General features: G+C 50.8%; 11 protein-coding genes across 11 annotated transcripts; 7 read left to right on the forward strand and 4 right to left on the reverse strand.

Annotated features, from left to right (window-relative positions):
• Positions 1-1,700: 1,700 nt before the first annotated feature.
• Positions 1,701-3,879, forward strand: BO88DRAFT_435972 (glycoside hydrolase family 1 protein; the record flags this gene model as incomplete). The annotated part of the gene is made up of 5 exons (XM_025709539.1): positions 1,701-2,209; positions 2,291-2,482; positions 2,566-3,038; positions 3,090-3,675; positions 3,738-3,879. The coding sequence occupies exons 1-5, from the start codon at positions 2,148-2,150 to the stop codon at positions 3,877-3,879; spliced, it is 1,455 nt and encodes a 484-aa protein (XP_025562461.1). The 5' UTR covers positions 1,701-2,147.
• A 1,107-nt stretch (positions 3,880-4,986) lies between these two features.
• Positions 4,987-6,103, forward strand: BO88DRAFT_63241 (carbonic anhydrase). The gene has a single exon (XM_025713023.1). The coding sequence runs from the start codon at positions 5,186-5,188 to the stop codon at positions 5,984-5,986; it is 801 nt and encodes a 266-aa protein (XP_025562462.1). The 5' UTR covers positions 4,987-5,185; the 3' UTR covers positions 5,987-6,103.
• A 710-nt stretch (positions 6,104-6,813) lies between these two features.
• On the reverse strand, positions 6,814-8,050 carry rad14 (DNA repair protein RAD14; the record flags this gene model as incomplete). Its single annotated transcript, XM_025710800.1, has 3 exons — positions 6,814-7,229; positions 7,307-7,892; positions 7,949-8,050. 3 exons carry the CDS (start codon positions 8,048-8,050, stop codon positions 6,814-6,816), a joined length of 1,104 nt encoding a protein of 367 aa, XP_025562463.1.
• A 1,187-nt stretch (positions 8,051-9,237) lies between these two features.
• Positions 9,238-10,557, forward strand: BO88DRAFT_405529 (shikimate dehydrogenase family protein). The gene has a single exon (XM_025706895.1). It carries the CDS (start codon positions 9,318-9,320, stop codon positions 10,353-10,355), a length of 1,038 nt encoding a protein of 345 aa, XP_025562464.1. The 5' UTR covers positions 9,238-9,317; the 3' UTR covers positions 10,356-10,557.
• On the reverse strand, positions 10,424-12,129 carry BO88DRAFT_405530 (inositol monophosphatase family protein). Its single transcript, XM_025706896.1, has 6 exons — positions 11,802-12,129; positions 11,685-11,736; positions 11,541-11,629; positions 11,036-11,474; positions 10,833-10,964; positions 10,424-10,777 (listed from the first exon to the last, which is right to left on the reverse strand). The coding sequence occupies exons 1-6, from the start codon at positions 11,980-11,982 to the stop codon at positions 10,669-10,671; spliced, it is 1,002 nt and encodes a 333-aa protein (XP_025562465.1). The 5' UTR covers positions 11,983-12,129; the 3' UTR covers positions 10,424-10,668.
• Positions 12,130-14,261: 2,132 nt separating this feature from the next.
• On the forward strand, positions 14,262-14,843 carry BO88DRAFT_415831 (uncharacterized protein; the record flags this gene model as incomplete). The annotated part of the gene is made up of 3 exons (XM_025708222.1): positions 14,262-14,465; positions 14,527-14,611; positions 14,704-14,843. The coding sequence occupies 3 exons, from the start codon at positions 14,262-14,264 to the stop codon at positions 14,841-14,843; spliced, it is 429 nt and encodes a 142-aa protein (XP_025562466.1).
• Positions 14,844-15,637: 794 nt separating this feature from the next.
• BO88DRAFT_426167 (uncharacterized protein) lies at positions 15,638-16,783 on the reverse strand (the record flags this gene model as incomplete). Its single annotated transcript, XM_025708885.1, has 4 exons — positions 15,638-15,996; positions 16,085-16,359; positions 16,420-16,490; positions 16,568-16,783. The coding sequence occupies 4 exons, from the start codon at positions 16,781-16,783 to the stop codon at positions 15,638-15,640; spliced, it is 921 nt and encodes a 306-aa protein (XP_025562467.1).
• Positions 16,784-18,232: 1,449 nt separating this feature from the next.
• Positions 18,233-20,221, forward strand: BO88DRAFT_444355 (uncharacterized protein; the record flags this gene model as incomplete). The annotated part of the gene is made up of 4 exons (XM_025710101.1): positions 18,233-18,320; positions 18,385-18,498; positions 18,595-19,289; positions 19,360-20,221. 4 exons carry the CDS (start codon positions 18,233-18,235, stop codon positions 20,131-20,133), a joined length of 1,671 nt encoding a protein of 556 aa, XP_025562468.1. The 3' UTR covers positions 20,134-20,221.
• Positions 20,222-20,660: 439 nt separating this feature from the next.
• Positions 20,661-22,673, forward strand: glr1 (glutathione-disulfide reductase GLR1). The gene is made up of 3 exons (XM_025706897.1): positions 20,661-21,176; positions 21,260-22,092; positions 22,162-22,673. Exons 1-3 carry the CDS (start codon positions 20,755-20,757, stop codon positions 22,593-22,595), a joined length of 1,689 nt encoding a protein of 562 aa, XP_025562469.1. The 5' UTR covers positions 20,661-20,754; the 3' UTR covers positions 22,596-22,673.
• A 311-nt stretch (positions 22,674-22,984) lies between these two features.
• BO88DRAFT_405532 (uncharacterized protein) lies at positions 22,985-24,084 on the forward strand. The gene is made up of 2 exons (XM_025706898.1): positions 22,985-23,212; positions 23,293-24,084. The coding sequence occupies exons 1-2, from the start codon at positions 23,054-23,056 to the stop codon at positions 23,980-23,982; spliced, it is 849 nt and encodes a 282-aa protein (XP_025562470.1). The 5' UTR covers positions 22,985-23,053; the 3' UTR covers positions 23,983-24,084.
• A 109-nt stretch (positions 24,085-24,193) lies between these two features.
• BO88DRAFT_405533 (NAD(P)/FAD-dependent oxidoreductase) lies at positions 24,194-25,779 on the reverse strand. Its single transcript, XM_025706899.1, has one exon. The coding sequence runs from the start codon at positions 25,603-25,605 to the stop codon at positions 24,268-24,270; it is 1,338 nt and encodes a 445-aa protein (XP_025562471.1). The 5' UTR covers positions 25,606-25,779; the 3' UTR covers positions 24,194-24,267.
• Between the last annotated feature and the right edge of the window lie 782 nt (positions 25,780-26,561).

A 26,561-nucleotide genomic window follows, 5' to 3' on the forward strand; every position in this document is an offset into this window, starting at 1 on the left:
TGATAATGACATACCGATGCGCTGAGACCGGCCCGCATAGTAGGGTTAGTCTAGCCTAGGCCCTTGCTGACCGAGAGCTGCCCGCATCCGTCCCTCCCTCCCATCCTTAGCTTTGCTCCGATCGGACGCCACGCCGTGATCATCCTCAAACATCAAGCCACTTTCATATCAAAACAATTCCCCAAGTTTGCTGTGGATAGTGCGTGGTACGTATGGATCTCCCGCGGTCGGCTCGTACCGATTCCCTATCCTGTTTCTCCATGGCAGAGGACCCAGATACCATGAGGCGGAGACGGTTTCGGCCATCCCCTTCTCCCTGCAAAACAAGGCACAGCAGGGAGACCACCCCAGAATTCATTCCATCCTGATGGATGCTTTTCACTGAACTGTATACCCTACTAATGGGAATGCTTCGGATTCAGAAGTTAACAGATAAGCATCATAATCACTACACTGCCTTGGAACTGACCGTCCGTCTCCGTTCATTTTAGCACTCATGATAACACTATTCCTCGTACGGTATGCTGGCAGTGTAGGTCTGCTTTACAGACCGGTTTATCTCATGCTATCTGACGTTTTACAGCTCTTGGAGCGTTCACTCTACTCCGTACTTAGATGCCTTATCATGGGTGTGTAGCCAAAATTAGATCCTTGCATTTTCCCTCTTACCAAGGCAATGGAAGTTTGACTGCGCAGAATTCTACAACTAACGATCAGAGTGTCTATGAATGTCCTCTATTACTCTATTAGAAGTTACCACCGAAAGATCTGTTAAGAGGATAGTAGTACTATAGTACGTGACAGAAAGCACTAGCACCTTCAAGACAAAATTCACCCCGCACGCGTCTATCCCCAGAGGAATGACCGGGCTGCCTGTACCTAAGATGCCTCAGCTCCTACACAAAATACATCAAGTACTTTTGAGTAGGCATTCATCGAGCACGAGAGATTCCACACTATAGGGTGTCTGCCATCGATCTAGGGGGTCTCGGAAAATTCCTGCAAGCGCATTGTTAGATCGCCCCTTGCTTCCTCGGCTCAGTGTCATGCATGAGCCCGTCGGTAGCTTCTTGCTCCGTTCATCTTGTTCCGATCCTGCCGGTGATGCTCTGACTCGGAATTGTGTGTCTGAAACAGCGACTCAGTTCAAGCTTGCCACTATTTAGCTCTGTTGATGACGCCTTCGGAGTCGCATTCGATCGGGCTTCATTGCAAAAATTGACTCGGCTGACGTGCCTGCCAAACATATTCGTTTGGTATTTTATTCATGAAATACCCGCGGCCGCCTTCTTCCCCATCCACGAGCACTCCGGCTCACACGTGTGTTGAATGCTGAAGGTGGTCCAGTTTTAGACTTGGCAGTGATGGATGCAAACAGATGCTTCCGCGGTCCATCGCTGCGGCTATTTCTCAACCACTAACGTGTTCATCAACAACAAGTAGTAAGAACAATAAAATAAACAAAAGAGCATAGCAGTGGAGGGATCTAATGATGTACCAAGGTCAGTGTGTTCATATTGCCATGAGAGTGGATCAGAGTTCCGTGGTGAACAATAATACGTCACTCAGTCCCGCCTTCAAACCTGGCAGAGGCATCAATCAACTCTCATGCCCTAGCGGAAATTCATATTCAACGCACAACCACACCTCGTTCTTAAGGGGAGGGGAGGATGATGCATGGAATAATAATGGGACCTGGGCGTAGTCACAGCATTGAGATATCTTGGCAATCCGACCATCGGTGGTTCCATCATGGTAGTGTTAGTAGTACTTACTAGTTGATAGTGTATATAGTAGACCACGCTATGCCTGTTACACTTCGGAGGTCGGCCCGTCCAGCCGTTATCCTCCCCAGCATCTTCTCTCCCTCCATCATACTTACTAGTATGATTACTCTTTCATCCCCCTCAATCAGTTGGTATTTCTGAAGTCAAGAAGGATCCGAATAATTTCTTTCCTTGATGTCCGTACTACCCTCCCCGCTTTCCCCACTCTCTTTAGCGCGTATTCATCCTTCTTGGCGGACATCCAACATGATCTATATAAACATCCCATAAACCTGCCATCATCGCTGCTGTCTGACATCAATCTCTTTCTCAAGCTAGAAGACCATCCCCCTTCTTCAACTTGCCGAATAAATTCAAAACATGGGTTCAGCAACAACCTCAACCTTGCCTCCGGATTTTCTCTGGGGGTTCGCGACTGCCAGGTATCCTTCCACCCCTCCCAACTCAGCCCATACTACACTCCAACTAGTCATCCAGTAGAGTACTAAATCACTCCTTCACAGCTATCAAATCGAAGGCGCCGTAACCGAAGACGGCCGTGGCCCATCCATCTGGGACACGTTCTGCAAGATCCCGGGCAAGATAGCCGGAGGCGCCAACGGAGACATAGCATGCGACTCATACCACCGCACAGCGGAAGACATCGCACTGTTAAAAGAATGCGGTGCTCAAGCCTACCGCTTTTCAATCTCATGGTTAGTATGACAACATACCATTATGACAAACGTGCCTTCCAATCACAACCCCGAACGCCGTTCTCACCTATCCATCCATTTAGGTCGCGCATCATCCCCCAGGGAGGCCGCAACGACCCCATCAACGAAAAGGGAATCCAACACTACGTCAAATTCGTCGACGATCTCCTAGCAGCGGGGATCACCCCCCTGGTGACACTCTTCCATTGGGATCTGCCCGATGAACTCGACAAGCGGTACGGTGGACTCCTGAACAAGGAGGAATTCGTAGCGGATTTCGCACACTACGCTCGAGTCATGTTCCAGGCTCTGGGATCGAAAGTCAAGCATTGGATTACATTCAATGAGCCGTGGTGTAGTAGCGTTCTCGGGTATAATGTCGGGCAATTTGCTCCGGGTCGGACGAGTGATCGGAGTAAGAGCGCCGAGGGGGATAGCTCGAGGGAGTGCTGGATCGTGGGACATAATATCCTTGTGGCTCATGGGGCTGCGGTGAAGATTTATCGTGAGGAGTTTAAGAGGAGGGATGGTGGGGAGATAGGGATTACGCTTAACGGTATGTATGGACACTTCTTCTCGATTACTTCTGCTTACCTTGTATATATAGGAGATTGGGCCGAGCCCTGGGACCCCGAGAACCCAGCGGACGTCGAAGCCTGCGACCGCAAAATCGAATTTGCCATCTCATGGTTCGCAGACCCCATTTATCACGGAAAGTATCCAGACAGCATGGTGAAGCAGCTCGGGGACCGACTCCCGAGCTGGACTGCAGAAGATATCGCTCTCGTTCACGGCAGCAATGATTTCTACGGCATGAATCACTACTGCGCCAACTACATCAAAGCCAAAACCGGCGAAGCGGATCCCGACGATACCGCTGGGAATCTGGAGATTTTGCTCAAGAACAAGAAAGGCGAGTTCATTGGCCCCGAGACACAGTCTGCGTGGCTGAGACCGTACGCACTTGGATTCCGGAAGCTGTTGAAATGGCTGAGTGATCGGTACGGTCGGCCTAAGATCTATGTTACGGAGAATGGGACGAGCTTGAAGGGCGAGAATGACTTGCCGGTGGAGGAGCTGCTGAAGGATGAGTTTCGGACGCAGTATTTCCGTGATTATATTGCTGCTATGGCGGATGCCTATACGCTGGATGGGGTGAATGTGCGGGCTTATATGGCTTGGAGTTTGATGGAGTGAGTACTGCGATATACTTATCCCCTGGATGTTGTTATGTGGCGCTTACTGACTGGACTAGTAACTTCGAATGGGCTGAAGGTTACGAGACCCGGTTTGGGTCGACCTACGTTGACTATGAGCATGGACAGAAGAGGATTCCGAAGGATAGTGCGAAACAGATCGGCCAGATATTCAGCCAGTATATCGAGAAGACAGTATAAGTGGCTCGTTGCGGAGTGCATCGATTGTTATTCAAGCTATTCATGAATACAACAAGGGAATGGCAATTCACGGTCGTTATGTTGTAGGAACGTTAAGTTAGTAGGACAGTATTAAACTCTCTACCCCGAATAGGCGTAGTGGAATATGCTACTTTGCGAGTCTCAGGGTGAGACCGACTCTTACGTGGGGGTCTACAGCTCTACACACCCCGCGGGGTTTAGGTCCTGAGGATCCTATACCTCAAAAGGGCCCACTCACCGCAAGTTTCAGAATGAGAGCCAATTTTCCTGTCATCGATGCGATGACACCGCTGCAAGAATGAATGACATTAGAGGCGATAGGAATGGCAATGCAGAGTGAAGCGTAATTGGGAGCCGCGTTCTGCTTATGACACAGGCATACCGTATTTGCAGGCTGTGGGATTGCCAGACCAGACCGCGGTCAGTTTGAGTCGAATCGAGCAAGACCGGGCGGAGGGAAGCAGATCGAGTTGTGTGGTTCAGAAGACATCAGGAAATCAGACGAGCCGCGCATGCCTGTGTACTGAGCCATATCGATGGTCTTAGCTGGACAAACCTTGGGATACGCGAGCGGCGTCATGCGACGTTTGCGAGTCCCTCGGACTTCCGACGTGGCTTGTATGGAAGTGGAACCGATGAAGAGATAGAGAAACAGCGATCAGACAAATAATCGACGCTTATCTGTGATCGCATGATAATAGCATGACCGACGGCACTTTCGGGCTCCGGTGAGACCCTCACGTGGTGGGTGTTTGCACTGTTTGCAGGCCTGGAAGTGGCAGGAGAATCTCCCCCGGATTCCGGCGGGGAGAGGGAAAGGAGTGCCCCTTTGCCAGCTCAGAGAACTCCATAGCATCCAAAACCAACTATCCGACTGCAATAGCATCGCAAACCCTCATTTCTCTCCAGAATAGTTATCATGGCGTCGACCACTAGCACAGGTACGTGAGCATAAACTCAAGAGCCATGCTTTCTTGGCGTTCCTGGACACGTTCCTGGACAGATTCGCAAAGCGGCCGCGACCCGCGATTTTCCCACCCTGCCCAACTTTATGAGCCCTGTGAAATTGTGTTGTATTCTTGCATCCTTGTTCCTGTATCAGTGTTTCACTGAGCGTATGCACACCTCCAAAGCCAGATTTTGCGTGTTGGATTTGGCTCCGTGATTCCACAAGGCCGGTCCCTTTGTACCACAGGCAGAGTGACTCATCCTCCGTTGACTGCGTTTCTGCTGTTTTCTGGTTGAGCAAACCCTTCCTTCTTGTTCCCCATAACCCTTTCACCCCATGATGAATTCCACAAGGCTTGCTTTGCGACCGCGACAACTGTATAAGGGCTGCGGAGTCGGACTCTCTCATACCCCTCGTCTTCTTTTCCACCCAGTCACAAACCCATATCGACAAATCGCTTGCTTTTCAGCCACCAAGCCACCAGCGTGTGCTAATATTGCCTCTTCAGATCGCTTCACCTCTGCTCTGCATCAGAACAAGGATTGGGCAGCGCAGATTGCCAAGGAGGACCCTTCGCTCTTCCCCACACTCGCGGTCGGCCAGCACCCGGAGATCCTCTGGATTGGCTGCTCTGATTCTCGATGCCCTGAAACCACCCTGCTTGGTCTCAAACCGGGCGACGTTTTTGTTCACCGCAATATCGCCAATGTCATCCATGCCGGCGACCTCAGCTCTTCGGCCGTGATCGAGTATGCTGTCCGCTACCTGCAGGTCAAGCACGTAGTCCTCTGCGGCCACACCAGCTGCGGTGGTGTTGCTGCAGCACTGGGTAACAAACAACTGGGTATTCTTGATCCCTGGCTGCTGCCTTTGCGCCAGCTCCGCGCGAGACACCTGGATCTGCTGAACTCGCTGCCGACCGACGAAGCCAACCTTAAGCTGGTGGAATTGAACGTTCTGGAGGGGGTCAAGCTGTTGAAGGAGAAGAATGTCATCCTGGAAGCCGTACAGGATCGGGGTCTTCAGGTTCATGGGTTGATATATGATGTTGGCAGCGGTGTTCTTCGAGAGCTGGACATTGATGAGTCGGAGGCGGAACTCAAGGCGCGCCTAACATCGTTCAAGACCGACGTCTAGGGGCGGGGTCATGGTTGTATATTCTCGATTCGATTCTACCTGTTGTTTCTTTTGCTTTTCAGCGACCAGCGAGTGTTAGCAGACGTCGATGTATCGTCATCTAGTGAATAATCCATCTCCCATTAATGCTTCACATTCATTCCAGCGAGCGTGAAATCACCGGGCACTGTTCATGCCATCCATCCATCATGACATACAACAAACAGATGAACACTTTGCAGTCCCAGTAATAGTCAATGAAGGAAGCAAGGAAAAGATGATGCAATAATGAAATCGGATGAAGGCAAATGAAGAGTGGGCAGAAGGGTCCGTGTATGTCGGGGAAGATGAGGAGGGGAGGAGAAAGAAAGAGGAGGAAAGAGAAGCAGAAGAAACGCTGACATAGCAGCCTGGGAGGGAAAGCAGCCCCGAAGACTGCGAACCATTCATTCTGTTTGCTTGTCTCCGCATGTAGGTAACAGCCCTTCTTTGCCTGGATGGGAAGGTAGAGGGACCTTGGTGGATCCCCGGGTCGGCTGGATATGGTATAGTCCCGGCCGAAGCGGCATTGACTCGGGATGATCTTTGTGACTCTCACTCAGCATCCTTGGCATGATACTTGGTTCTTTTTCTCCTACTCTTTTTCCAAGTGCCAAGATTATCGGTGATACCAAGGGCTATTGAAGGAGTAGATTACGGAGGGTCTGTCCGGTAAGAGTACGCGGAGCCACGCCGCTTGGCGTTTTTCAATCAATACCTGAGGCAGTAATCGGCGACCGAGTGGAGGTGCAACACTCAGATTGGAGCAGGGCGACGGTACCATGTACATTAATATGTTCATTGTTGCTTTAAAATTCGAGTTCTTCGACTTCCATCCCGCAGTCAACACATTTCTTGACCCCAATCCCCGTCTTGGGATCTTCAACCGATCTACCCCACTGATGTACATGTCGTCCACCACCCCCCAAGTCATCGCCAAAATTACCACCCGCTGCTCCTTGACGGCTTCGTCGGTATGCGTCGACTCGTGTACGTTTCTTGAGGTCTTCAAGTTTGCTCTTAAACTTGACCTCCCGCCGGCGCTTCTTCTCATTCTCGCGTCGCTCGAATTCCGCGTCCAATGCTTCCGGCGAACCCCATTTTTTGGCGGAAAAGGCGTATTCTTCGACCTGGTACCGTAGATACAGCATCATATTATTCCACGTTGATTTATGCGGATTCGGGCGCTCAAGATGTGGGAGGAGCTCCTCATCTTGGAGCTCGGCTGTAATTTTGTCCCGTAATCAGCAAAAACGCTCAGTGGCAACACCTGTCACAAACCTGTGCAGGGGGGATACTCACGATTGGTCAAGAGATAGTCCTCTCGTGCCTCGGTCTTGGTAAGCAGACTGTATTTGTCCGGAAATTTATCCTTGCAAGCATGGCAGACACAGCATCGGAAAGCTTCCTCCCATTTCCAGTCGATTTCTAAGCTGCCACATTCTCGACATGATTTCTGTTGCGTCCGCTCATCCAACACACTCAGCCCTGGTTCAAAAATTCCCGCACGATCTCGATGGAGGTTCTTCAGCAGCTGTTGTCGCTCCCATTCCCTCTGCGTCATGTGCGCTGGCTTCTGCTCCGCCTTCTCATCCCGAACGTGAAGGGCTTTGTTGAACCGGTCATCTTCTTCAGTTAAGAACCCACCCTTCGTGTCGGTAATCTTAGAGAAGTCGTATTCAACGAACTTGGTAAAGTTGCGCGCCGGCTTGATGCCATCTAGTGGACGATTATCTGTAGAGGCCGCATCGCGCAGAGTCGCCGGGGGATCGGAGGCAGTCATGGAGGAGTAGGTTCGCTTGACACCTTTGGTAGATGAAGGATCAGCCCGAGCCTGTTCTGCTTCGCGTTGCTCCCGTATTGCTATGGCCTTCTGGCGGTTGCTTTCCTAATTTCAGTATCGTGTTAGCTCCGAACTAGAGGAACCGTGATCATAGTATGTACTATTCTCCGCAATTGCTCTGGAGTCAGCGGAGTCCGCTTCGGACCACCGGGGGTGCCCATCGCCGCCTCGGGCGGGGGAGCTGATTGCTCCTCTGCCACCATTTCTTCTTGGAAAGAGTGACTGGGAGAGGACGAGCTTGACAATCGAACTGGTAGACGGTGACTATCGCAAGGGTGGCGTTATCAGGCGGGAAAATCGTCGGCGCGTTTATCGCCGGTTCGATAACCGCATACTAATCACGTGACTTTATCATATCCATCAACTCCCAGCTGGCAGCAGGTTGCATCCCTCGAAAGCCATCACCCTGGAGAGCTCAAATCTGGCATACCAGTAGTACTGCTTCATAGTTGCTTCTACCTCCATACTAAGTAGGTAGACACGGATACTGTCGGCCTCAAAGTGCAGTAACCCACCAGTTGTCCATGATATAGCTGCCAACTGGATTTTAACTCTTACAAACCTGCCCAAAGTACGCAATGTTATAACTACGGGGAGAATTCGATAGACTCCTAGAAAATCCGGATATGAACACCCCGTGCGATGAATACCCGGGGCAGAAGCAAATGAACCCTTTACCGGCGGAACATGTGCCAAGGAGTTCTTGTCACGAATGAAACCTGTGGGTCCCTAGGTTGAGTGGAGAGTTTGATCTCCTCAACTCTGCAGTGCTCTGTGTGTGTATGCACCATTGGCATTGTTGTTGATTATTTCCAAGAGGGTTCTTGTTAGTTATCATGCTGGTGGAAGAACTGCGATCTCTAAAAGTCCACTCTCAGCATCACTTCCTTGCTCATGCTTTGCAGTCGGTGTTGACGTTGCGCTTGTGCATGGTCGTGAACTCAAATTCCGTAATAGAAGCAGTATGAATGGGCAAAGTCAGTAGTCAAACCCCGGGATATTGAACCAAAAAGTCCAAGCGTTACAAGTGCGGGGTGCTGAGTTTCCAACCAGGGGCACACAAATCCAATTGTTCCGCAGCATCGGAGCATTCTCAGCAGTAATACGGAGTGGACTTAGCCGATCAGCACCTCATTGGTGATGGGTTCAATGTCATGCGCGTGATTTTGAGTTCGGGGGGATTCCGGGGGAGATTGAACTACGAGATTTAGTAGGCTGGGGAAAGGACTTGGCCGGCTAAAGTTCAGCGCGGGAAAGGGTTCACCCTGCCGCTTCCATCGCTCGTCGAACGTTTCTCCGCCATCGGTGGCCCGCGGGGCCCTTAAAACATTCCCTTGAATTTCCCACTTCTCCCTCTCTTTCCCCATTTCAATTTCCCCCCTCCCTCCCTCCAATTCTTCCTCTCCGAAAACAAAAACAACAGTTCCTTGCGATCCTCCACAAATCGCTAACTATACAAATCCGCCCAACATGGCATCCTCCAACAACACCCAACCTGAAGAACCCATCACCATCCCCCAGGACCGCGATGGCGTCGCCTACCTCTACGGTCACCCCCTCCTCAACTCGCTCTCTCCTCCCCTCCATGCCGCCATCTACAACCACCTCGGGCTGAACTGGATTCAGATCCCCCTCTCCAGCGTCTGCGGCACTTCCGCTACCTACCCTCCCCCGTACACACGCTCCCCGCCCATCGACACCTTCCTGTCCTCCATCCGCGCCAACCCGAAATTCGTCGGCTCCTCCGTCACCATGCCCTGGAAGGTCTCCATCATGCCGCACCTGGATGACCTCACCGAAGACGCCCGCCAAGCCGGCGCCTGCAACACCATCTTCCTGCGCGACAATGCCGACGGCTCCCGCTCCTACGTCGGTACCAACACCGACTGCATCGGTATCCGCGAAGCCCTCGTCCAGAACACCGCTAACGCGGCCGAGCGGTTCGCTGGCAAGCCTGCCCTCGTTGTCGGTGGTGGTGGTACCGCTCGCTCCGCCATCTATGTCATGCGCAAGTGGCTCGGCGCCAGCAAGATCTACATTGTGAACCGTGATGCTAGTGAGGTTCAGGCCATCATGGAGGAGGATCAGCAGCGTAATCCGTCCGCGGACAAGGCGCCCTTGATTCACGTTACGGATCCCGAGGTTGCGAAGACCCTGGAGACCCCCGCTGCTATTGTCTCGGGTATCCCCAACTACCCGCCTAAGACCGAGGAGGAGATTCGTGCCCGGAATGTCCTGACGGCGTTGTTGGGCGCCAAGGAGGATGGCAAGCCCAAGGGCGTTATTCTGGAGATGTGCTACCACCCTGTTATCTGGACCGAGATTGCCGAGTTGGCTGATGCCGCCGGGTGGAAGGTTATCGTTGGCTCCGAGGCGCTGCTCTGGCAGGGTCTGGAGCAGGCCAAGCTTTGGACTGGAAAGGATGTGGTGGCTGTTCCTGGCTTGTTGGATATGGTCAAGGAGCTTGTGGCCAAGAATTTGGCTGAGAGGCAGAAGGCTACTCTGTAAAAGTTTTCTTCCTTTCGCCCTCCTTCTGAACATCCGATATGTTTCATGATGATTCATTCCTGTATAGACTCTCGCATACCCGGTGCATTGCTTGTTATGGAAGACCAAAAATAACGGAACTGGGCTCAGTGAAGAGAGCCCGATGATAGATATGACGTGTGTTTGATTAGGTACATACGTGGATCTGGCTGCTGTATATAGTGCAATATGATGTCTTCATCCCTTTCCTTCCTTGTCGCTTCTGTCCTGTATAGTAACTATTATGGATATTCTATCAGTAGTATATAACGGTGTATATCTATAGCCGAGGTGCTCACGCGCCCGGACGGGTATATTCCAGCTGTCGCACGCGCTTCCACACTTCCCGCACAGTGCGCTCCTGCGTCTGGCGTCCGGTCTCCGTCGCCGACGGACCAGCCGGTCTACTACAGTTAGATGCCGTACTAAGCCACAAGGCAGAAAATGAGTGTGACATACCTAATAGCAAGGTAGAGTCGGCTGCCGAGTCGAACATCTTCAATGGGCGCAGTGTCCGGGTCCTCCGGGGGATTGGCGGTTGTGACCAGGCCGCCTGCCTCCAACAGAATGGCGATACCCGCTGCGACGTCCCTACCCACCACACTCGGATTAGCCAAACACAACTCTCAAATATGAAAAGATTCGTGGCAAACGGAACATACCACTCCCAACAACCACCCTCCCACCAGATATCAAATGACCCCATAGCCGTATACGCCAGATCTAACGTAGCGCTACCCAGACTCCTCACTCCGTGCACCATACCTCCCTTGCCACCGCGACTACCTACTTCTGCTGCTAGGTTCACAAAACTCTCAATCTTGCGATACAGGTTCCCGTCGGGGATGTCGCGACGGTCCTTGCCCCATTCGCAGGATAGAATGCACTTGCTGGGAGCATTGGGCGGCATGGGTGGGATGGTCGGATTGCGGATGAGCGGGAGACGGCGCTTTTCGTTTAACCATGCGCCGCGGTTCAGGCAGGATGAGAAAAGCTGGTCTTGGAAAGGAGCGTAGATCACGCCAATGATGGGACGGTGGTTGACGATGAAGCCTATGGAGACGCAGAACATGGGGAAAATATGTGTGAAGTTGACGGTTCCTGGTCAGGTGAGGAGTGTTATTTCATGTCATGATGGCAGGGAAAGAGTATGGCTGTGGTTATTACCATCTAGGGGATCAATGCACCATGTTGGGTGCTCGTCGATCAAGTAGTCGCGCGACTGTCCTTTGGCGTAGGACTCTTCGCCGAGGAACCTGGATAGGTCAGCTGGGGGTTGCTTGTGAACTGGGGAGTGGCTTAGGGACATACTTATGTGTGGGGTATTTGGATTGGATTGCGTTCTTAATGAATACTTCTACTTCTGTGCAGGGCAGTCCATTGGTGAGATGCAAGTCGATGGCAGGCTGAGGGCGGGTTAGAGCATACCTTCATCGGTTTGGGTGACAATGTCAACGGCGCTGTCCTTCTCCTCAGCTTCCTGCGTGGCTCCGCCGCCGATGCGCTTCTCAACACTGTCCATCAGGAGTTGACCGGCCTTCCGGCCCAGATCGACCGCAAAGGCGTAGATCTGGTCCAGCTGCTCTTGACTCAGCTCCGCGGCAGCCATTTTTATGGCGGGGTCTGTAATGTTGGCGAGGCGGGGATGGTGTTAGTTTATTCTAGGGGAGGGGATGCAGGGGAGCTACAGAGAAGAACGGGGAGTAGGAGGGAGTGGAAGAAAGGAAGTGAGAAAGAGCGAGAAAGAGAGGAAGAGGAAGAGGGGAGATGTGTAAGAGTCAGACACAGAGAGAGAGAGAGAGTCATGGAGTCTCTCACCGGAGACGCCGCCGATAACCGCCCGGCCCTTATCGGTGGGGCTGCCCCTCAAACTCCGGATTGCTCTGGATTCCTATGGTTCAACTATAAACTACTATTTCAGGGCACAGGAGATACGTACTGAGGCAAGAATTCTTGCCCGGTGTCTTCAACGGCTTCTAGGGCTCGTACTCACAGTATTGAGCTCCGGCAAAAGTCAACAGGGGAACATGACTTCTTTTATAAGACTGCTAGAAAACGAGTTTACGAGGCGAGGCTGTATAATCAATAACTATAGAACTTCTATGTGTCGCACATGGCTCTGTCAAAATTCTATTTTTATGACATTCAGTAGACTATGAACAATCGGCAGAAATAGTCTTTATATGAAGAGCCAAGTTTTTGAAGGATGTGTAGATGCGATCATGTAAATCTGTAGAAGAGCACTGGCAGGCATTACCTGTTGTCCCTCTATGAAGAAAATATAGTCGAATATACCGTCTTTGGCTCTTTGGAGAAGATTCTACAATTATCAATGAAGTTGCACCACAGGTGTACTACCAATGCCTAGATTAGGTGATTACCCTAACTACCCCCTGGCATCGAAGAAGCACTTGTGAGTATCTTCACAACTGGTTTACAATGAACTAGATTAACTGCCTTCGTTCATTTAGACAGAAGCCAGTAGCCAAACGAGTCCCTGAGAGAATTAGAACCTGCAGATATGTGCGAGTGTCCTTCCTTCATGGCTGGTAATGGTTACTGAATGCTGCGAAGAACAGCCGAGGCTGCTGCAAACGGTTAAAATGGATGATGCGGAGAGAACGGCAAATTCGGGTAGTTCACACTTCACAGATCATAGCTCCCAGGCGCTAACTCTGCCTGATAAGACCAGTAGGCTCTTTGCAGCTGATTACCCGCTATTGGTTTTGCGATGCTGCTATATCGTGAACTAAAGACCTCGACTTCTTGGTTTGACGGTTGGCTACGGATGCTTGGCGGCTAAGTGATCTTCCCGCTCCGCTCTCATACCCCGGATGTCTGGAAAGACCCCCCAGGAGATCGGCTTTTGACACCACAATGCCACCAATCAGCCTCTACCGTAAAGATATTAGATCTAGACTACCTCGCTTGAGTGTATCTCCTGAGAATTGCTGGCTGTGTCTAGTATCATGATGGTGGGACGACCCGTCGGGTCCATAGGGTGGGTCTTGTGAGAGAGGCTGAGCAACGCACGGAGTTCATCCTAATTAGACTCAAAGTACGTACAGCGTACATATCTAGTGGGTGGATGGATGGAAAGCCGCTAGTTATTTTCGCCCCAGCCTTTCTGCTCCCCACTAGTACTGTGTATCTCATCCTACATGGTAGAAAGTTATCCGAGCTTCTCTGTCTCAGCTGGCACCATAAACCTCGTATATATTTCCGTTCGCTTTACTATTACAGTCAACTAAGTAGTTGACAGCAACATTTCACACTCTAAGTAGAAAGGACTGAAGATGCGTTTCGAGAGGTGATTCTTGCTCAGGGTTCACTAGGTCTGTCGGCTGCATTTGGATCAGCCTTGTCACTACAATCCCTGTCCGCTTGACTTAGTCGCCGCCCCTTCAGTGCAACAGCACTTCGGTTCCAGAGAAAATAACGCAGTACTGGGTGCTAGGCTTGCACAGTCGGGGGCCAAATCACAAGAAGTGAACGGATTACATCGGCTTCATGTCATATACTGGAGGAAACGTGCTGGCCCCCAAGTCCTGCTCATACTCGATGTGTACCTTCTATGCCGGGGTAAGTAGTTGGCGCAGCTATATACCCTGGTAGTTTCTGAAACCGCCCCAATACTACTGTGCTGGAACTACTACATGAAATATCTTACTAGTTTTATATAGGAGGTCAAGGTAATTATATATAGCCTTGTTATGCCCTCCTCAATGCTACTATCACCAGGCAATCATTCATTTAGAATCTCGCGTTTGTCCGCTGTTGCTCTCATTACTCTCACTCTCCTTTACTACTGCACAAGTTTACCCATTACTCTTTCTTATTTCAAGTGTCAATCGTTACTTTGTCGTCATTAACATATCTATTGCCAAAATGTCTTTCAAACGTCTCAATGTGCAAAAAGCCTTTGTTTTAGCTTCCTTGCTCCTGGCATCTGGGGTCTCAGCAGCTGCTATCCCCGCGAGCATTCCTGATCCGGCATCGGTCTCTGTGGCGCCAACAAACACGCAAGTCCCTGCCGGTCAAGGGGATGTCAGTCCAGCCCCCATCCCTTACGAAGGTGTTCCAGACTGTCAGGTAAGTGCTAATGACCCCCGTTAACTTCGGTCTTGCTGAATTCTAACCCAATCATCTCCAGTCTTGCCGTGAAGACGAATACAATGAACAGATCACCGACGAATCTGCAAAGCAGATGAAACGAGAGAGCGACACTATCGCAGCAAGTATGTATTGGTTCAACCATTGCTCCCTACCCCTCAAACTATTCTGGGTATATCCTGTTGCGAAGCTAACAAAATCTGAAAATCTGTTTCAGGAACTGATTCTAAAAAGCTTACTCCCGAGGAGCAAAAGGCCGAGGAGGAAAAAGCCAAGAAGATACAAAAAGAAGCTCTCGAAAAGTGTCATGGGGCCGGGGCCTGCGAGATACTTTATATCTTACAGCATTTAGGGTAGTAGCTCCGTTGGCAGAGCTGGATGCAATTGGCGCAAGGCCAAGTTGGAGGTGGTAAAAAGATCAAGGTTAAGTGGACATAGTACTTTCTAGCACGTGGAGAATATCTGTGTTTACTAGGCTCTATTGATTACGGATGGTTAATTGAGTGAATACTCGAAGATGAAAACTGTCTCTTCATTTTTTTTTTTTCAGTTTCTCGATCACTAGCGCAGACATCAGTGTAGTGGAATGACCCAGAATATTGAATTTGATACTAATTGAAGTATGGCCTAGTCATCATTTACCAGCAAAAGACCAGCTTCACCAACAGGAAATAGATAACAGTGGACATGTGTGGTTGAGTGTGTGGCATTCCCTGGCCCCCATTCAGAACCCTTGTATATAAATAAGCACTACCAAGCGCTGAAAGCTAAGATTGTTAATGCTCCGTCCCTCATCTGGCCACCCTTGGCGTGGCCCCCATGTACTACTAGGGATTACTGGTTAGCAACCGGCCTCAATGTCAATCACCTGGGCAGCAACGCTCCCCCTGACTCAATTGGCCTACTTCAATCGAATAACGCAGGTCAGTAACGAATCAAAAATTCTAAGTTATGTCCAACAATGGACTAATTTTCGGCTATATATGATGAATGCTGGAAAGTTCGTACTTCTGGGAGTAACCCCAAAGCGACCTGACCTTTGATACCACTAGCTATCACACTCAACAAGAGTGCTCCTTGAATGCATAATAGAACACCTCTTAACATAGTATAACCGGCCGAAACCCTAGCCCAAGCACCAAAACCTCCAATCAAGCCTTGATTTCGGCATACAGTTTAAGCACAAAATCCCGACAATTGTTAAAAAGGGTGTTATAACCCTTCTTATTCATCTTGGCGGCAATCTGTTCCCCATATCTCTCGATCTCCGTATTGTCCACGCCCGACCTAATCTTACCGAGCACCTCCATTTTAGTCTCGCTCCAATCATACCAGCTGCTAGCACCACGGTCCGTGAACACAATCTTCTTGCCCTCGAGCTGGATGTCCCAGCATCCAGAGGAAAACTTGAGATAGGTGACGCCGCCTTCTTTTTGCTCGGTCACATAGCCTGCAGCTAAAAGGTAATGGTCGGGGACCTTCTTGCCGGCGACTCGAGCTCGTTCACTCCCTAGAGAGATTTTTCAATCAGATTTACTGCACCATGCACCTGGGATGAGAGTGTGGCAAGTTGGGAACGGGAAATCGTTGGTACATACTGATTTTGATGGCATAGCCCTGGCCAACTTCCGGTGTTTTCCCGAGGGCTTCCTTAAGCTTCTTGTATTTGGCATCCCCGGTGACTTTTGCAGCCCGTTTCACCTCTGTCGACGGCTGGCGTGTAGTTTTGGATGGAGCAACGTCATCATCTGAAGGTCCGCTTAGGGTGTCCTCCTCTCGAAGTTCGGAAGTAATGTCATTCCCTTCCACGTTGGATCGCTCTGTCAGGGACGAGGCTTCGTCAACAGAGGTGGAAGGCTGGTAGCTGTGAGGGCTAGTGATCGATTCCGCATCGTCGTCTCGCTCGGTCAGGGAAGGGTCCCCGTCAACGGACCTGGGAGTAGTATCCGGCGGAGCAGAAATAATTTCCCAGATACTCTCCGGGGTACCGTCCTTATTACAGGTCTGGAATTGGATTGGTCAGACCTAAACAGCGACAAAAAGAAAATAAGAAGAGAATAGAAGAAAGCATTGGTACTCACCCGACAGGTCACACCTACATTTGGGTCGGAGGTTAGGCTTCCATCCGCTCCAGTTGTAGGGACGTGTGTGTTCGTCGGAACATCAGCAACAAATGAGGGCGTCGTCAACTCAGAGTTGATATCGCTTGGCGGTATAGCAGCTGATAAGGCACCGGGCGTCAGGAGCAAAGAAGCCAAAGCGAAGGCCTTCTGTGTGGTGGTAGGGTTGAAGCGCATCTTGTCATGGAATGGTTCAACGGCAACGATATATAAAAATTTATGAATAATAACAATATAAGAAAGGAACGAAATGTCTATAGAATGAGCGTATGAGGGCAATAACTGATAGTAAATGAGTGTTATACAGTAGAATGAACGGATGGATGAACAACGAAGAGGAACAGACAACCTGGAATTATATACATTGGCCGCTCTCCTATGTATCGAGGCAATGCAGTGAAAGGATTGGGGCGATTTCAGTAGCTAGAAGAGTAGTATCATGCTACATTGGTGTATCCAGTGACATATTGAACGAATACCAGGGGCTGTAAAGTCATGTCTTCGGCTTCGGGCGGGTCAGATCAACTAGCATTCTGTACCTGGACCCTGGACCAACAGAATTAATCTGGATTGAAGAGCCCTACAGGCGTCTAAGGCGGCGAGGTCCCACCGAGCATTGGGGGCGGGCAGCTTCAAGGTCCACTTTAGTTCTGAAATATCGCTTGTTCCATTATGAATCCTTTTGGTGTCATTACTATATTTCTTGGAGGTCACAGGAATTGAAGCTGTTGATTACTTCGTTGACCGTGACTAGGAGTACATGTAGACTATCATCATTCCCAATGCAGAACCAGATTACGTTAGAATTAGATAGTGAGACTAGATAGCAGGCATGTTACAGGATCGCAGGGTTTCCCTTTATTGCATAGGGATTAAGGATGATCCGCAGGATTCCGATAATTTTGGCCCCTATTAGGATCGCCTAGCGGTTCAAGATACTGCGTTCATCATTTCCTCAAATCGGTAATATTCAACAACCGTTACTTGGTATGCCTGCACAGCCCAGCGGTTCTGTGATCCTTCCAAGATGACGTGAGGAAAGTTTTGTGGTAAGCTCTTTGATGTCCTGTCAATAATCGAAGCATATGAATGAGAACCTCCGACAAGTCGATCTAAAGTTGTACTTAGAAACAGTAGAAGGTCTTATCATCGTCCTTTTTACTACTCGAAAGTAGTATCCATCGAGGGTTGTTCCTATACAATATCAGGCCAACCCTGTCCGTTGCGCCTTGCGACATGAAGTAGCCGCAATGAACTAAGAAGGTGCTAAGGCGAGGTAGCGTCCCTCGGAATCCCAGCTAGGTGCATTACTAGTAACAAGGCTGAGCCGGTTAGCCGGCAAATAAGACATTATGAGTGGTCTGTAGACAGTAAGTGGAATGAATAGGCACCAATTCCTCTAATAGCCTTCGCAGTGGAGAGGCTCTTGGGTACTAACCTATCTAATTTGTAGCTGCTGACTCCTCCGCCTCAGCCGCCTTAGCCGTAGCCCCCATGTCGCATTGGCCCCATCGATTAATCAATATCCGCAGGGAGATCCATAAATCCGGATTTGTTGTATGAAGAAAGAATCCTGGGATAAACCGCTTCCTCTTCCCCTGAGGGAAATTCAGAACAACAGTCATGATGGCCGTCTTGGATAGGGTAGCCTTCAACATACTCTTCAGAGATCAGAAGAAGAGGCTTGATCAATTCCTTCGCACTACCACACCGGGTTAGTCGGTAAATGGCTGGTACTCTCGAGGGCTGAAAGAATGGTGCTGACTAGAATTGTTCAGACTCTGTGCTTTCACATCTACATACCTGTCTACTCCAAAAAGAAAGCACCACATTGACACCACGGGCCATCTTCTACACACATAGCATTCAAGACTCGTCCCAGGAGCAGCCTTGTACGTACTCTTACCCACACGAGAGTCCACCCCAGTGAGCGAATTGGATATTCCATACTGGACACTAGCTAAGAAGACACTTGGATGTTATTCCAGATTGGACGAAAAAGAGCTTTCAAAGTTGCCTTGCTAGGAATCATCCGGATACCACCATCCCAGAGACAGCTATTGATGTTCTCTGGTCTTGCTTCTGCTTCTACGCCTATCACCCGTTCCCACTCATCGGAGCAGACGACAGAAAGCTAGAGCTGCCAGCCTTTGAGCGTGCGCTGATCCTATTATCTCTTCAAGGCACGGAGCTTCTCGGGATTGAAGACGACGGCTTCGGTCGTCGCTGGGGGCCTTTTCGGGAAAAATGTAACTGCAAAGTTAGGATTAATCGGATCTTTCGAAGCATCAGCATTGGTAGTCCTCATCTAACTTCACATCCACACGTCACTAATTTCGACACCCTCGTTACCGAAGATGCCATCGATGCTATGCTTACAATATGTCCTTCCCATCCCAAATTGTCTGCAACCCCCGAGAAGCTGACGCCGCTGGCGGAACGCTTACTCGAAGGGAGGACCGTCCAGTTTCAGATGAAGGTCAAAGACTTGGCTCATATAATCTGCCTGATCATGAGACTAAGAGTCTACAAAACGACTTGGGGCCGCGGCTTTCACTACGGTTCCTTGGAAGAGCCTAGCCCAGAGAAGGAAGAACTGGCTAACGTCCTGGCCCAATCATTCAGCCATGACCAGGACGAGTCCCTGTCCCCCGACTTAGTTCTCAGGGCTCTAGAAATCTTGGTAATAATGATCTTATTTGCTATCTGTCTACTACTCTTACAAGATTGACTAACAATGTCACGTACATTAGCCAAATCTAGAGCAATGGTTCCATCAGCTTTGGGCAACACTTTTCCAACCTTCCCCGTCCACCGAGTTGCCAACTTTAGAGACGGCATTATCCCCAGACTCCACTTGGAATGGAATCCTTCGTGCAGTCTCATTGTTTGTCCCACCGTCCGAGCTCCATCAAAGAACCGATTTGCATCGAAAGACTAAACCGATCGTCTTTTCCAAATGTCATGACTCGACGGACAGGTTTGATCTGGGCCATGTTCTACAGCATATTCGTCATGACGATCCGAAGCATCGGTCGCATCTTGTTCTTCTCTTGGGACACCAAGGCCAGGACTCAACGAGAGTAGTTGTGGGGGCATTCTTCTCTGGCGATACGCAGTCGCCTGCTGCAAACGAGGAAAGGGAGAGTATCGCCCTTCCGCGACTTCTCTTCCAGCTTCAGCCAAGCCTCGACCTCTTTCACTTGGGTGGAAAGCGCATCAGGGCTTTACTGCCCGTAAATGAAAGTGACACAGAAAAGACGGACTCTCATAATTGCATGGGGGAACTCACTCAATCGAGGGTTGGAGTGAAGATTGACCCTGCGACAAGTCACGCTACCTTTTTCCGGGGCAATAATCCGGCCAGAAATCGGGTATCAGGACTGTATGAAGAGGCAACTTCTACTAGGAAGCATGACGGATGTGATGCCATGAATGGGGATCAGCAGGAACGTGAAACAAGCTTTACGGTGACCCGTCTTGCTATCTTCCATGTGGAAGGCGGGCCGAATTATGATTATGATTGATCCTTTGTGAAATTACTACTACTAGGTTATGATGATATGGAAGGAAAAATGAGAGCACTGCAAAGGATCATGTCAAATCGAGTCACTGCCCCATTAAAGATAGTAGCTATAAAATCCTGGCTCTGAAACCCGACTAGATTGATAATATAATTCACTAGATGCTTCTCCCACGAGTTCTGCTATAAGTCTAGACTGACTGGCTGCTTATCAATCACTTCCCCGGCGTTTCTGTCACGTGCATCCCGAGAGTCGGGGAATATACAGAGTAAGTAGTAATTCCTACAACTCGCCCATTGCGTCAGAATCGGCGTGGATGATCCAATAGTTGCTTATTCCGGGTAGTATTATTTCCCGATCAACATATCGCTCATAGTCTAAATAGTTGCGTCGTTATTCAGAGTTAATAAATAGTTATTGGTTGATTGTTGAATTAGTTCAAGAAGGTGATTGACTGACTAATTGCGGGCTTCCGTCATTGACGCCATTCCCCGGCCAGCTAATCATCAATCCGTCTTCCTCTCCCTCAGCTTTTTTTCTTGAGAGCCCCTCCGCCCCGTCCCTCCGACCTTTAAGTTCCCTTGTCTGCCAGTGGCTGTTGTTCTCCCCTCACATCAGCACTCCATGCTCTCCTGCCCCTCTCTCCGTCATCGTCCCGCCCAGGCTCTTAAGAACCGGCTTCTTCTCTCCCCAACTTCTACCATCCGCGCCCGCTCATCTCCCATCGTTGCGACACCTTTGCTCCAGGGTAAAGGAATTGCTACAGCCACCCCGTCGACCATTCTTCCCCGACAAAGCACTCTGGCTCTCCGCTCCTCCTCTTCGGTCGCATCCCGTCTCTCTACTCTCACTAGACATTTCTCATCCTCCTCCTCGGCTGCTGACGCAAACAACATGGCCCCCACTGAGGTTAAGCAATATGACTACATTGTCATCGGTGGTGGTAGCGGTGGTAGCGGTAGCGGACGCAGAGCTGCCGGCTGGTATGGCGCAAAGACCTTGATCGTGGAAAGTGGTCGCTCCGGAGGTACCTGTGTCAATGTCGGGTAAGATGCGTTCTTTCTTCCTTCCTTCCTTTCCCCCTACTATATGAGACAATTTGGTCGTTAACGCAGTGTTGTCCGTGCAGCTGTGTCCCCAAGAAAATGACCTGGAACTTCGCCTCCATCAACGAGACTCTCCACGTCGCCAAGCACTACGGCTACGACGTCTCCGAGAATGTCGACAAGAACTACCGCCACTTCAAGGAAATCCGCGACTCCACTATCAAGCGGTTGAACGGAATCTACGAGCGCAACTGGGGCCGCGAGGGCATTGATCTTGTTCACGGCCGCGCCGGTTTCGTCGAGCCCAAGACCATCGAGGTGACGCTCGAGGACGGCTCCAAGGCACGGTACTCGGCCCCTCACATTCTGATTGCGGTCGGTGGACGGCCCAGCATCCCGGACATCAAGGGCGCCGAGCACGGTATCACCAGCGATGGCTTCTTCGAGATCGAGGAATTGCCTCCCAAGATTGCCGTTGTCGGTGCGGGCTACATTGCGGTGGAGTTGGCCGGTGTCATGGGCGCTGTTGGATGTGAGACGCACATGTTCATCCGTGGCGAGACGTTCCTGCGCAAGTTCGACCCCATGATCCAGAACACTATGACGGAGCGCTACGAGGCCTCTGGCATCCACATCCACAAGAAGCACCCTGGTCTCAAGGAGGTGCAGCTCATCCGCGATGGTAAGGGCAAGGACAAGCTGCTCAAGCTTATCTCCAACGACGGTTCGGAAATGGAGGTCAACGAGCTCCTCTGGGCCGTGGGTCGCTTGCCCGAGGTTGAGGACTTGAACCTCGATGTCCCCGGCGTTAAGCTGAACAAGTCCGGCCATATCGAAGTCGATGAATACCAGAACACCAGTGTCGACGGCGTCTATGCTCTGGGTGATGTGACTGGTCACGCCGAATTGACTCCTGGTATGTTTCCCCCTCCATACTGTTCCTGCTCTCCCTTCTCGTATTATGGCCAAACTAATACCAATCTAGTTGCTATTGCCGCCGGTCGCCAACTCGGCAACCGTCTCTTCGGCCCCGACGAAGTCCGTGACTCCAAGCTTTCCTATGACAACATCCCCACGGTGGTCTTCTCTCACCCCGAGGTTGGTACCGTGGGTCTCACCGAGCCCGAAGCCCGTGAGCGCTACGGCGATGACCAGATCAAGGTTTACCACACTCGGTTCACGGCCATGTACTACGACGTGATGCCGGCCGAGGAGAAGAAGAAGAACCCGACCGAGTTCAAGCTGGTCTGCGCCGGTCCGGAGGAGAAGGTTGTTGGCTTGCACATCCTGGGTCTGGGAGTGGGCGAGATGCTCCAAGGATTTGGCGTCGCTGTGAAGATGGGCGCTACCAAGAAGGACTTTGACAGCTGTGTGGCTATTCATCCTACCAGCGCTGAGGAATTGGTTACGTTGCGGTAGACTAGATAAGGTGTACACTAAACTCTTATAGGTTATGTTCAGATGTATAGAGTATATACAGATACGATGAGACTAGAATTGTTCTTATGACATCAGTAATGCTTAGTACGAATCATGATTGTTTTCGTATTACTACATGAATAGTACTATCTAACCATCCTCTTGATCATTTCTCCATCCAACAACTGGCATGGCTACTCTATATCTCTTTCAGGCCTAGCGGCCCCCCGGAAGAGGCATTGACCCGCTCCGACCACCTTACCATCAGCTGGCCAATCATAATCCCAAGCGGGGCTTGTCGGCAGTGCTCGGGGCCAGTTCTGGAAGCCGAGGCAGTAGATAAGACAAGGGAAGCGCGCATCGGCCTGCATATGCACTCCGTCCCGCCTGCACCTCCTCTATTCTCAACTCCCCCAACCCCGATGAACGTTTCAGGTGGCAGTCGCAAAAGAAAGAGAATGTCCAAACTATCCCATCAACTCAAGGCGCTAATCAACGCTCCGGCAGCGCGCCCCAACACAGTCCCCGCACCGTCAAACATCCAATCTATATACAGGAAGATCCAACAAGGCGCGCAGTCCCAGAACCTATCCCAATCATCATGGCTAGCTCTATCGGTCAGTTTCTCTTCCCAATCCCCCCCTTAACTCGCATCAGCAGCAGCAGCAGTGGCTAACCTCTCCTCTACCACCAATAGACAGCCACCACGATGACAATGAACTCCCCCGAATCCCTCACAGAGCTGTACCAACTCGCCAGCACCTCCCAATCGGCCAAAGAGAGCCTAGCAACAGCAGAATTCATGCGCGAAGTCGGCCTGAAATGCATCAGCTTCAACGGCATCCCGCGGACCATCAACTGCCTCAACGCTTTCAAAGCCAGTCTCCCTGAATCCATCAGTTCACAACTATCACAAACACCCACCCGCACACCCAACCCCGAGAATATCCAGGAAATATGTACGAGGGGCCAGAATCTCTGGGACTCCATCTACCGACCCTTCGAGAAGAAGCTCTACAATAAGCTGGCGGACTCGCACCCGGACTTACCCGTTCATATTCTGAACGCTAATTATGGGGCGTTGTTGTCTGATCCCAAGCGGACTACTGGGGCGAGTGTGGGCAGATTGGCCACGTCGGTTGTTGCGATCGCTTGTTTGAGAGCGCAGACGGGGGTTGGTCCGCAGGTGACGTCACATGTGTTTGGACTGAGGAAGGCGGTTGAGGATGGGACGTGGGTGGCTGATGTGGAGGATGAAGAGGGGGCGAAGTGGTTGGCTAGTGATGAGGGGAATACTTGGATTATACGCAGTGTGGATAGTATTGTTGAGAGTATTGGTGAGGGGTTGGGGTCGAATTTTGCACCTGTTAGATCGGCGAAGATATAAATAGTATATACTCGTGTATTATAGAAGGAACCATTGTCACTACATCCTAGATGAAAATATAACAAGAGTTCAAGGGTGACACCCTGGAGATATCCTTCAGAGAGCAACTACCTTCAATGACATCTACCGAGTACTAGTATATTTATGATGACCTACCAAGTACTCCCGAATCCAGAGCCACCTCTACGGTATAAAACACGCTAATTAACAATCCCACGTCGCTAATATTTAATGATAACGCTAACTAGTATTATACATGATAAGATCTAAACTCCTCCATCTACCCTAGTTCGTCCATCCCTTAGGTCCCGCCCAAGTACCCTTAACCAAGGACTGGTAGTACACCCAAGGGAAGAAATGCTTCTTGAGATGGTAAAACGAGCGACGAGGAACAGCCTGATCAATACCGAACCAGTTACCGAAAGTCTCCTTAGGCTCACCACCATACTTGAACTCGGCAAGCAAGACCTTTCCATACTCCGTAACCAACGGGCAAGAGGCATATCCATCATAAACCGCATCAGTTGGCTTACCCTCCATAGAGCGCAGCAGGTTGTGCACGAGGACGGGGGCCTCGGATGTAATAGCGGCCGCGGTCTTAGAGGTGGGCAAGCTGGAGGCATCACCGGCGGACCAGACGTTAGCGTACTTGGTGTGGCGGGTAGTGCCGGCGTCCACATCGACATAGCCGGCCTCGTTGGCCAAAGCACTATCCTTGACAAACGCGTGAGGACCCATCTTAGGCACGACATGCAGGAGATCGAACTGTCTCGTCACCTGCTCCTGGCCATCGGGGAGGGCGAAAGTGGCCTTGTTGCCGTCGATGGCGACCAGATCGTGCTGGAAGAGACCTTCAACGCCGCGCTCCTTGCGCAGCGCCTCGAGCGCAGCGCCGTACTTGGCGACGGCGAACATGGAGGGCATGCCGGTGGCGAAGCTGATGTTGATGGGCGAGCTGGCGGGGTTACTGGGGTTGTATAGACCAGCGCGCTTCCAGTAGTCCAGGGCCATCCAGAGGATCTTCTGCGGGGCACCGGCACACTTGATGACACCGGCGGGTTGGGTGAAGATGGCGTTGCCCTTCTGCAGCTTTTGAATGGTGGAGAAGACCTTGTCGCAGGTGTCGTAGCCGTAGATAGAGGAGACTAGGGAGTCCGGGTTGGCGAGAGCCTCGGGCAGACCCTTGACGCTGCCGTAGTTGATGTTGATGCCGGGGGCGACGACCAGGTGTTCGTAGTTGACTTTGTCGCCATTGCCCAGGGTGATGGAGTTGTTCTCCGGCAGGAAGGTGCCCACGCTCTGGTTGTAGAACTTGAACTTGGGGTCGATCAGATCGTGCATTGGGCGGCGCAGATCCTCCTTGGTCTTGACACCACCACCGACGAGGGTCCAGCCGGGCTGGTAGTGATGCCACATGGAGGGATCGATGACGGCAATGTCATCTTGGGAGAACTTGCCCGACCGAATCAATTGATGGCTGATGGCCAGACCGGCCGTGCCTCCGCCGACGACAACCACCTTGTGGCTGCGTGCCACGGGGCTCACAGGTGCGGCGGTTGCGAAAGTCCGTTGTGCTGCACGGCCAGCCGTGGATGCTGCCGACGTGACGTTGCGGCAGAACATGATTTTTGGTGTGTATATCTTTAGCGTGTGATTGATTGGGTTCAATGAAGGGATGTAATATACACTGTATGCACAGGAAAGAAATTGAAGCTTTGCAAAGAAATTTGGGGAAAGGACCACGAGCTGGACGAGACCCGCGTTCCTAGAGTCTATAGCCCACGCCACTAGTACAAAGTAGTCTTTATTCCCCAAAGTTTTCGGGGCTCCACTGTTTAAGTACGATGGCGTGATCACTGCTCGCCGACTTAGTCATCACGCTCGGCCCGTCTCGGTCGCCGATTGTTTGCCCTGGTCGCCGACCGGCTCCCCGATATTTAATTTCAAGGTAGATAATATAGGAACCCTTCAATTGGACTCACCTCATTCTGGTACTGAATGGTGTTGGGAATACGAGCTGTGGGTGGAGAAAAGCGAGAATGATGGTCCGGCCTATGATGCAGTGGAAGGTTTCATTCGTAGCCGTCGCTGGCATTATTCCTCCCAGGTCTTCGTGTAGGTAGCGGCTTGAATATCTTTGATGATTCAGTATGTTTCTTGGCTCGGCCATAGAAGCGTCTAAAATACTTCAAGCAGGAGAGCGGCATTTGACGGCTGGTTTTCTTGGAGGGTGCAATCTGATGCAAGATATCAATCCATCCCCGCCGAATATTCCCGTCCTCTCCGACGTAGATAAATATATCTGAAGCCATTAGCCCATAGTGTGCTGGCTGACCGACAGTTGTTATTCACTGTAGGGGGTTCTCGTATCCCGAATCATTGTCGAGAACCCTATTAGTGCCTGTTCCTCCGGGCTGTGGGTTTTAGAACAAAACAGGGAAGCAGAAAGAGGAACAGAAGGAATCTATATCTGATCATGCTATAGCACCAGATGGGCGAGAAGTCCGAGTTCATCGGCGTTCGTCAGCTCGTAAGCGCTTTGCATGTTCGCCGATTCATCATATCGACCCAATGACTGC

The sequence above is a fragment of the Aspergillus vadensis genome, assembly GCF_003184925.1.
Source record: "Aspergillus vadensis CBS 113365 unplaced genomic scaffold BO88scaffold_13, whole genome shotgun sequence".
Classification (NCBI taxonomy): domain Eukaryota; kingdom Fungi; phylum Ascomycota; class Eurotiomycetes; order Eurotiales; family Aspergillaceae; genus Aspergillus; species Aspergillus vadensis.

Bases quoted from the DNA above. Each gene is read 5' to 3' on its own strand.
- BO88DRAFT_63241 (XM_025713023.1), top strand. From the start codon at position 5,186: ATGATGAATTCCACAAGGCTTGCTTTGCGACCGCGACAACTGTATAAG.
- BO88DRAFT_405529 (XM_025706895.1), top strand. From the start codon at position 9,318: ATGGCATCCTCCAACAACACCCAACCTGAAGAACCCATCACCATCCCC.
- BO88DRAFT_405530 (XM_025706896.1), bottom strand. From the start codon at position 11,982: ATGGCTGCCGCGGAGCTGAGTCAAGAGCAGCTGGACCAGATCTACGCC. The intron at 11,737-11,801 runs GTATGCTCTAAC...TGCCCTGCACAG, and splicing joins TGTCACCCAAACCGATGAAG to AAGTAGAAGTATTCATTAAG. The intron at 10,778-10,832 runs GTATGTCACACT...TAACTGTAGTAG, and splicing joins CGACTCTACCTTGCTATTAG to ACCGGCTGGTCCGTCGGCGA.
- glr1 (XM_025706897.1), top strand. From the start codon at position 20,755: ATGCTCTCCTGCCCCTCTCTCCGTCATCGTCCCGCCCAGGCTCTTAAG. The intron at 21,177-21,259 runs GTAAGATGCGTT...TTGTCCGTGCAG, and splicing joins GGTACCTGTGTCAATGTCGG to CTGTGTCCCCAAGAAAATGA. The intron at 22,093-22,161 runs GTATGTTTCCCC...ATACCAATCTAG, and splicing joins TCACGCCGAATTGACTCCTG to TTGCTATTGCCGCCGGTCGC.
- BO88DRAFT_405532 (XM_025706898.1), top strand. From the start codon at position 23,054: ATGTCCAAACTATCCCATCAACTCAAGGCGCTAATCAACGCTCCGGCA. The intron at 23,213-23,292 runs GTCAGTTTCTCT...TACCACCAATAG, and splicing joins CATCATGGCTAGCTCTATCG to ACAGCCACCACGATGACAAT.
- BO88DRAFT_405533 (XM_025706899.1), bottom strand. From the start codon at position 25,605: ATGTTCTGCCGCAACGTCACGTCGGCAGCATCCACGGCTGGCCGTGCA.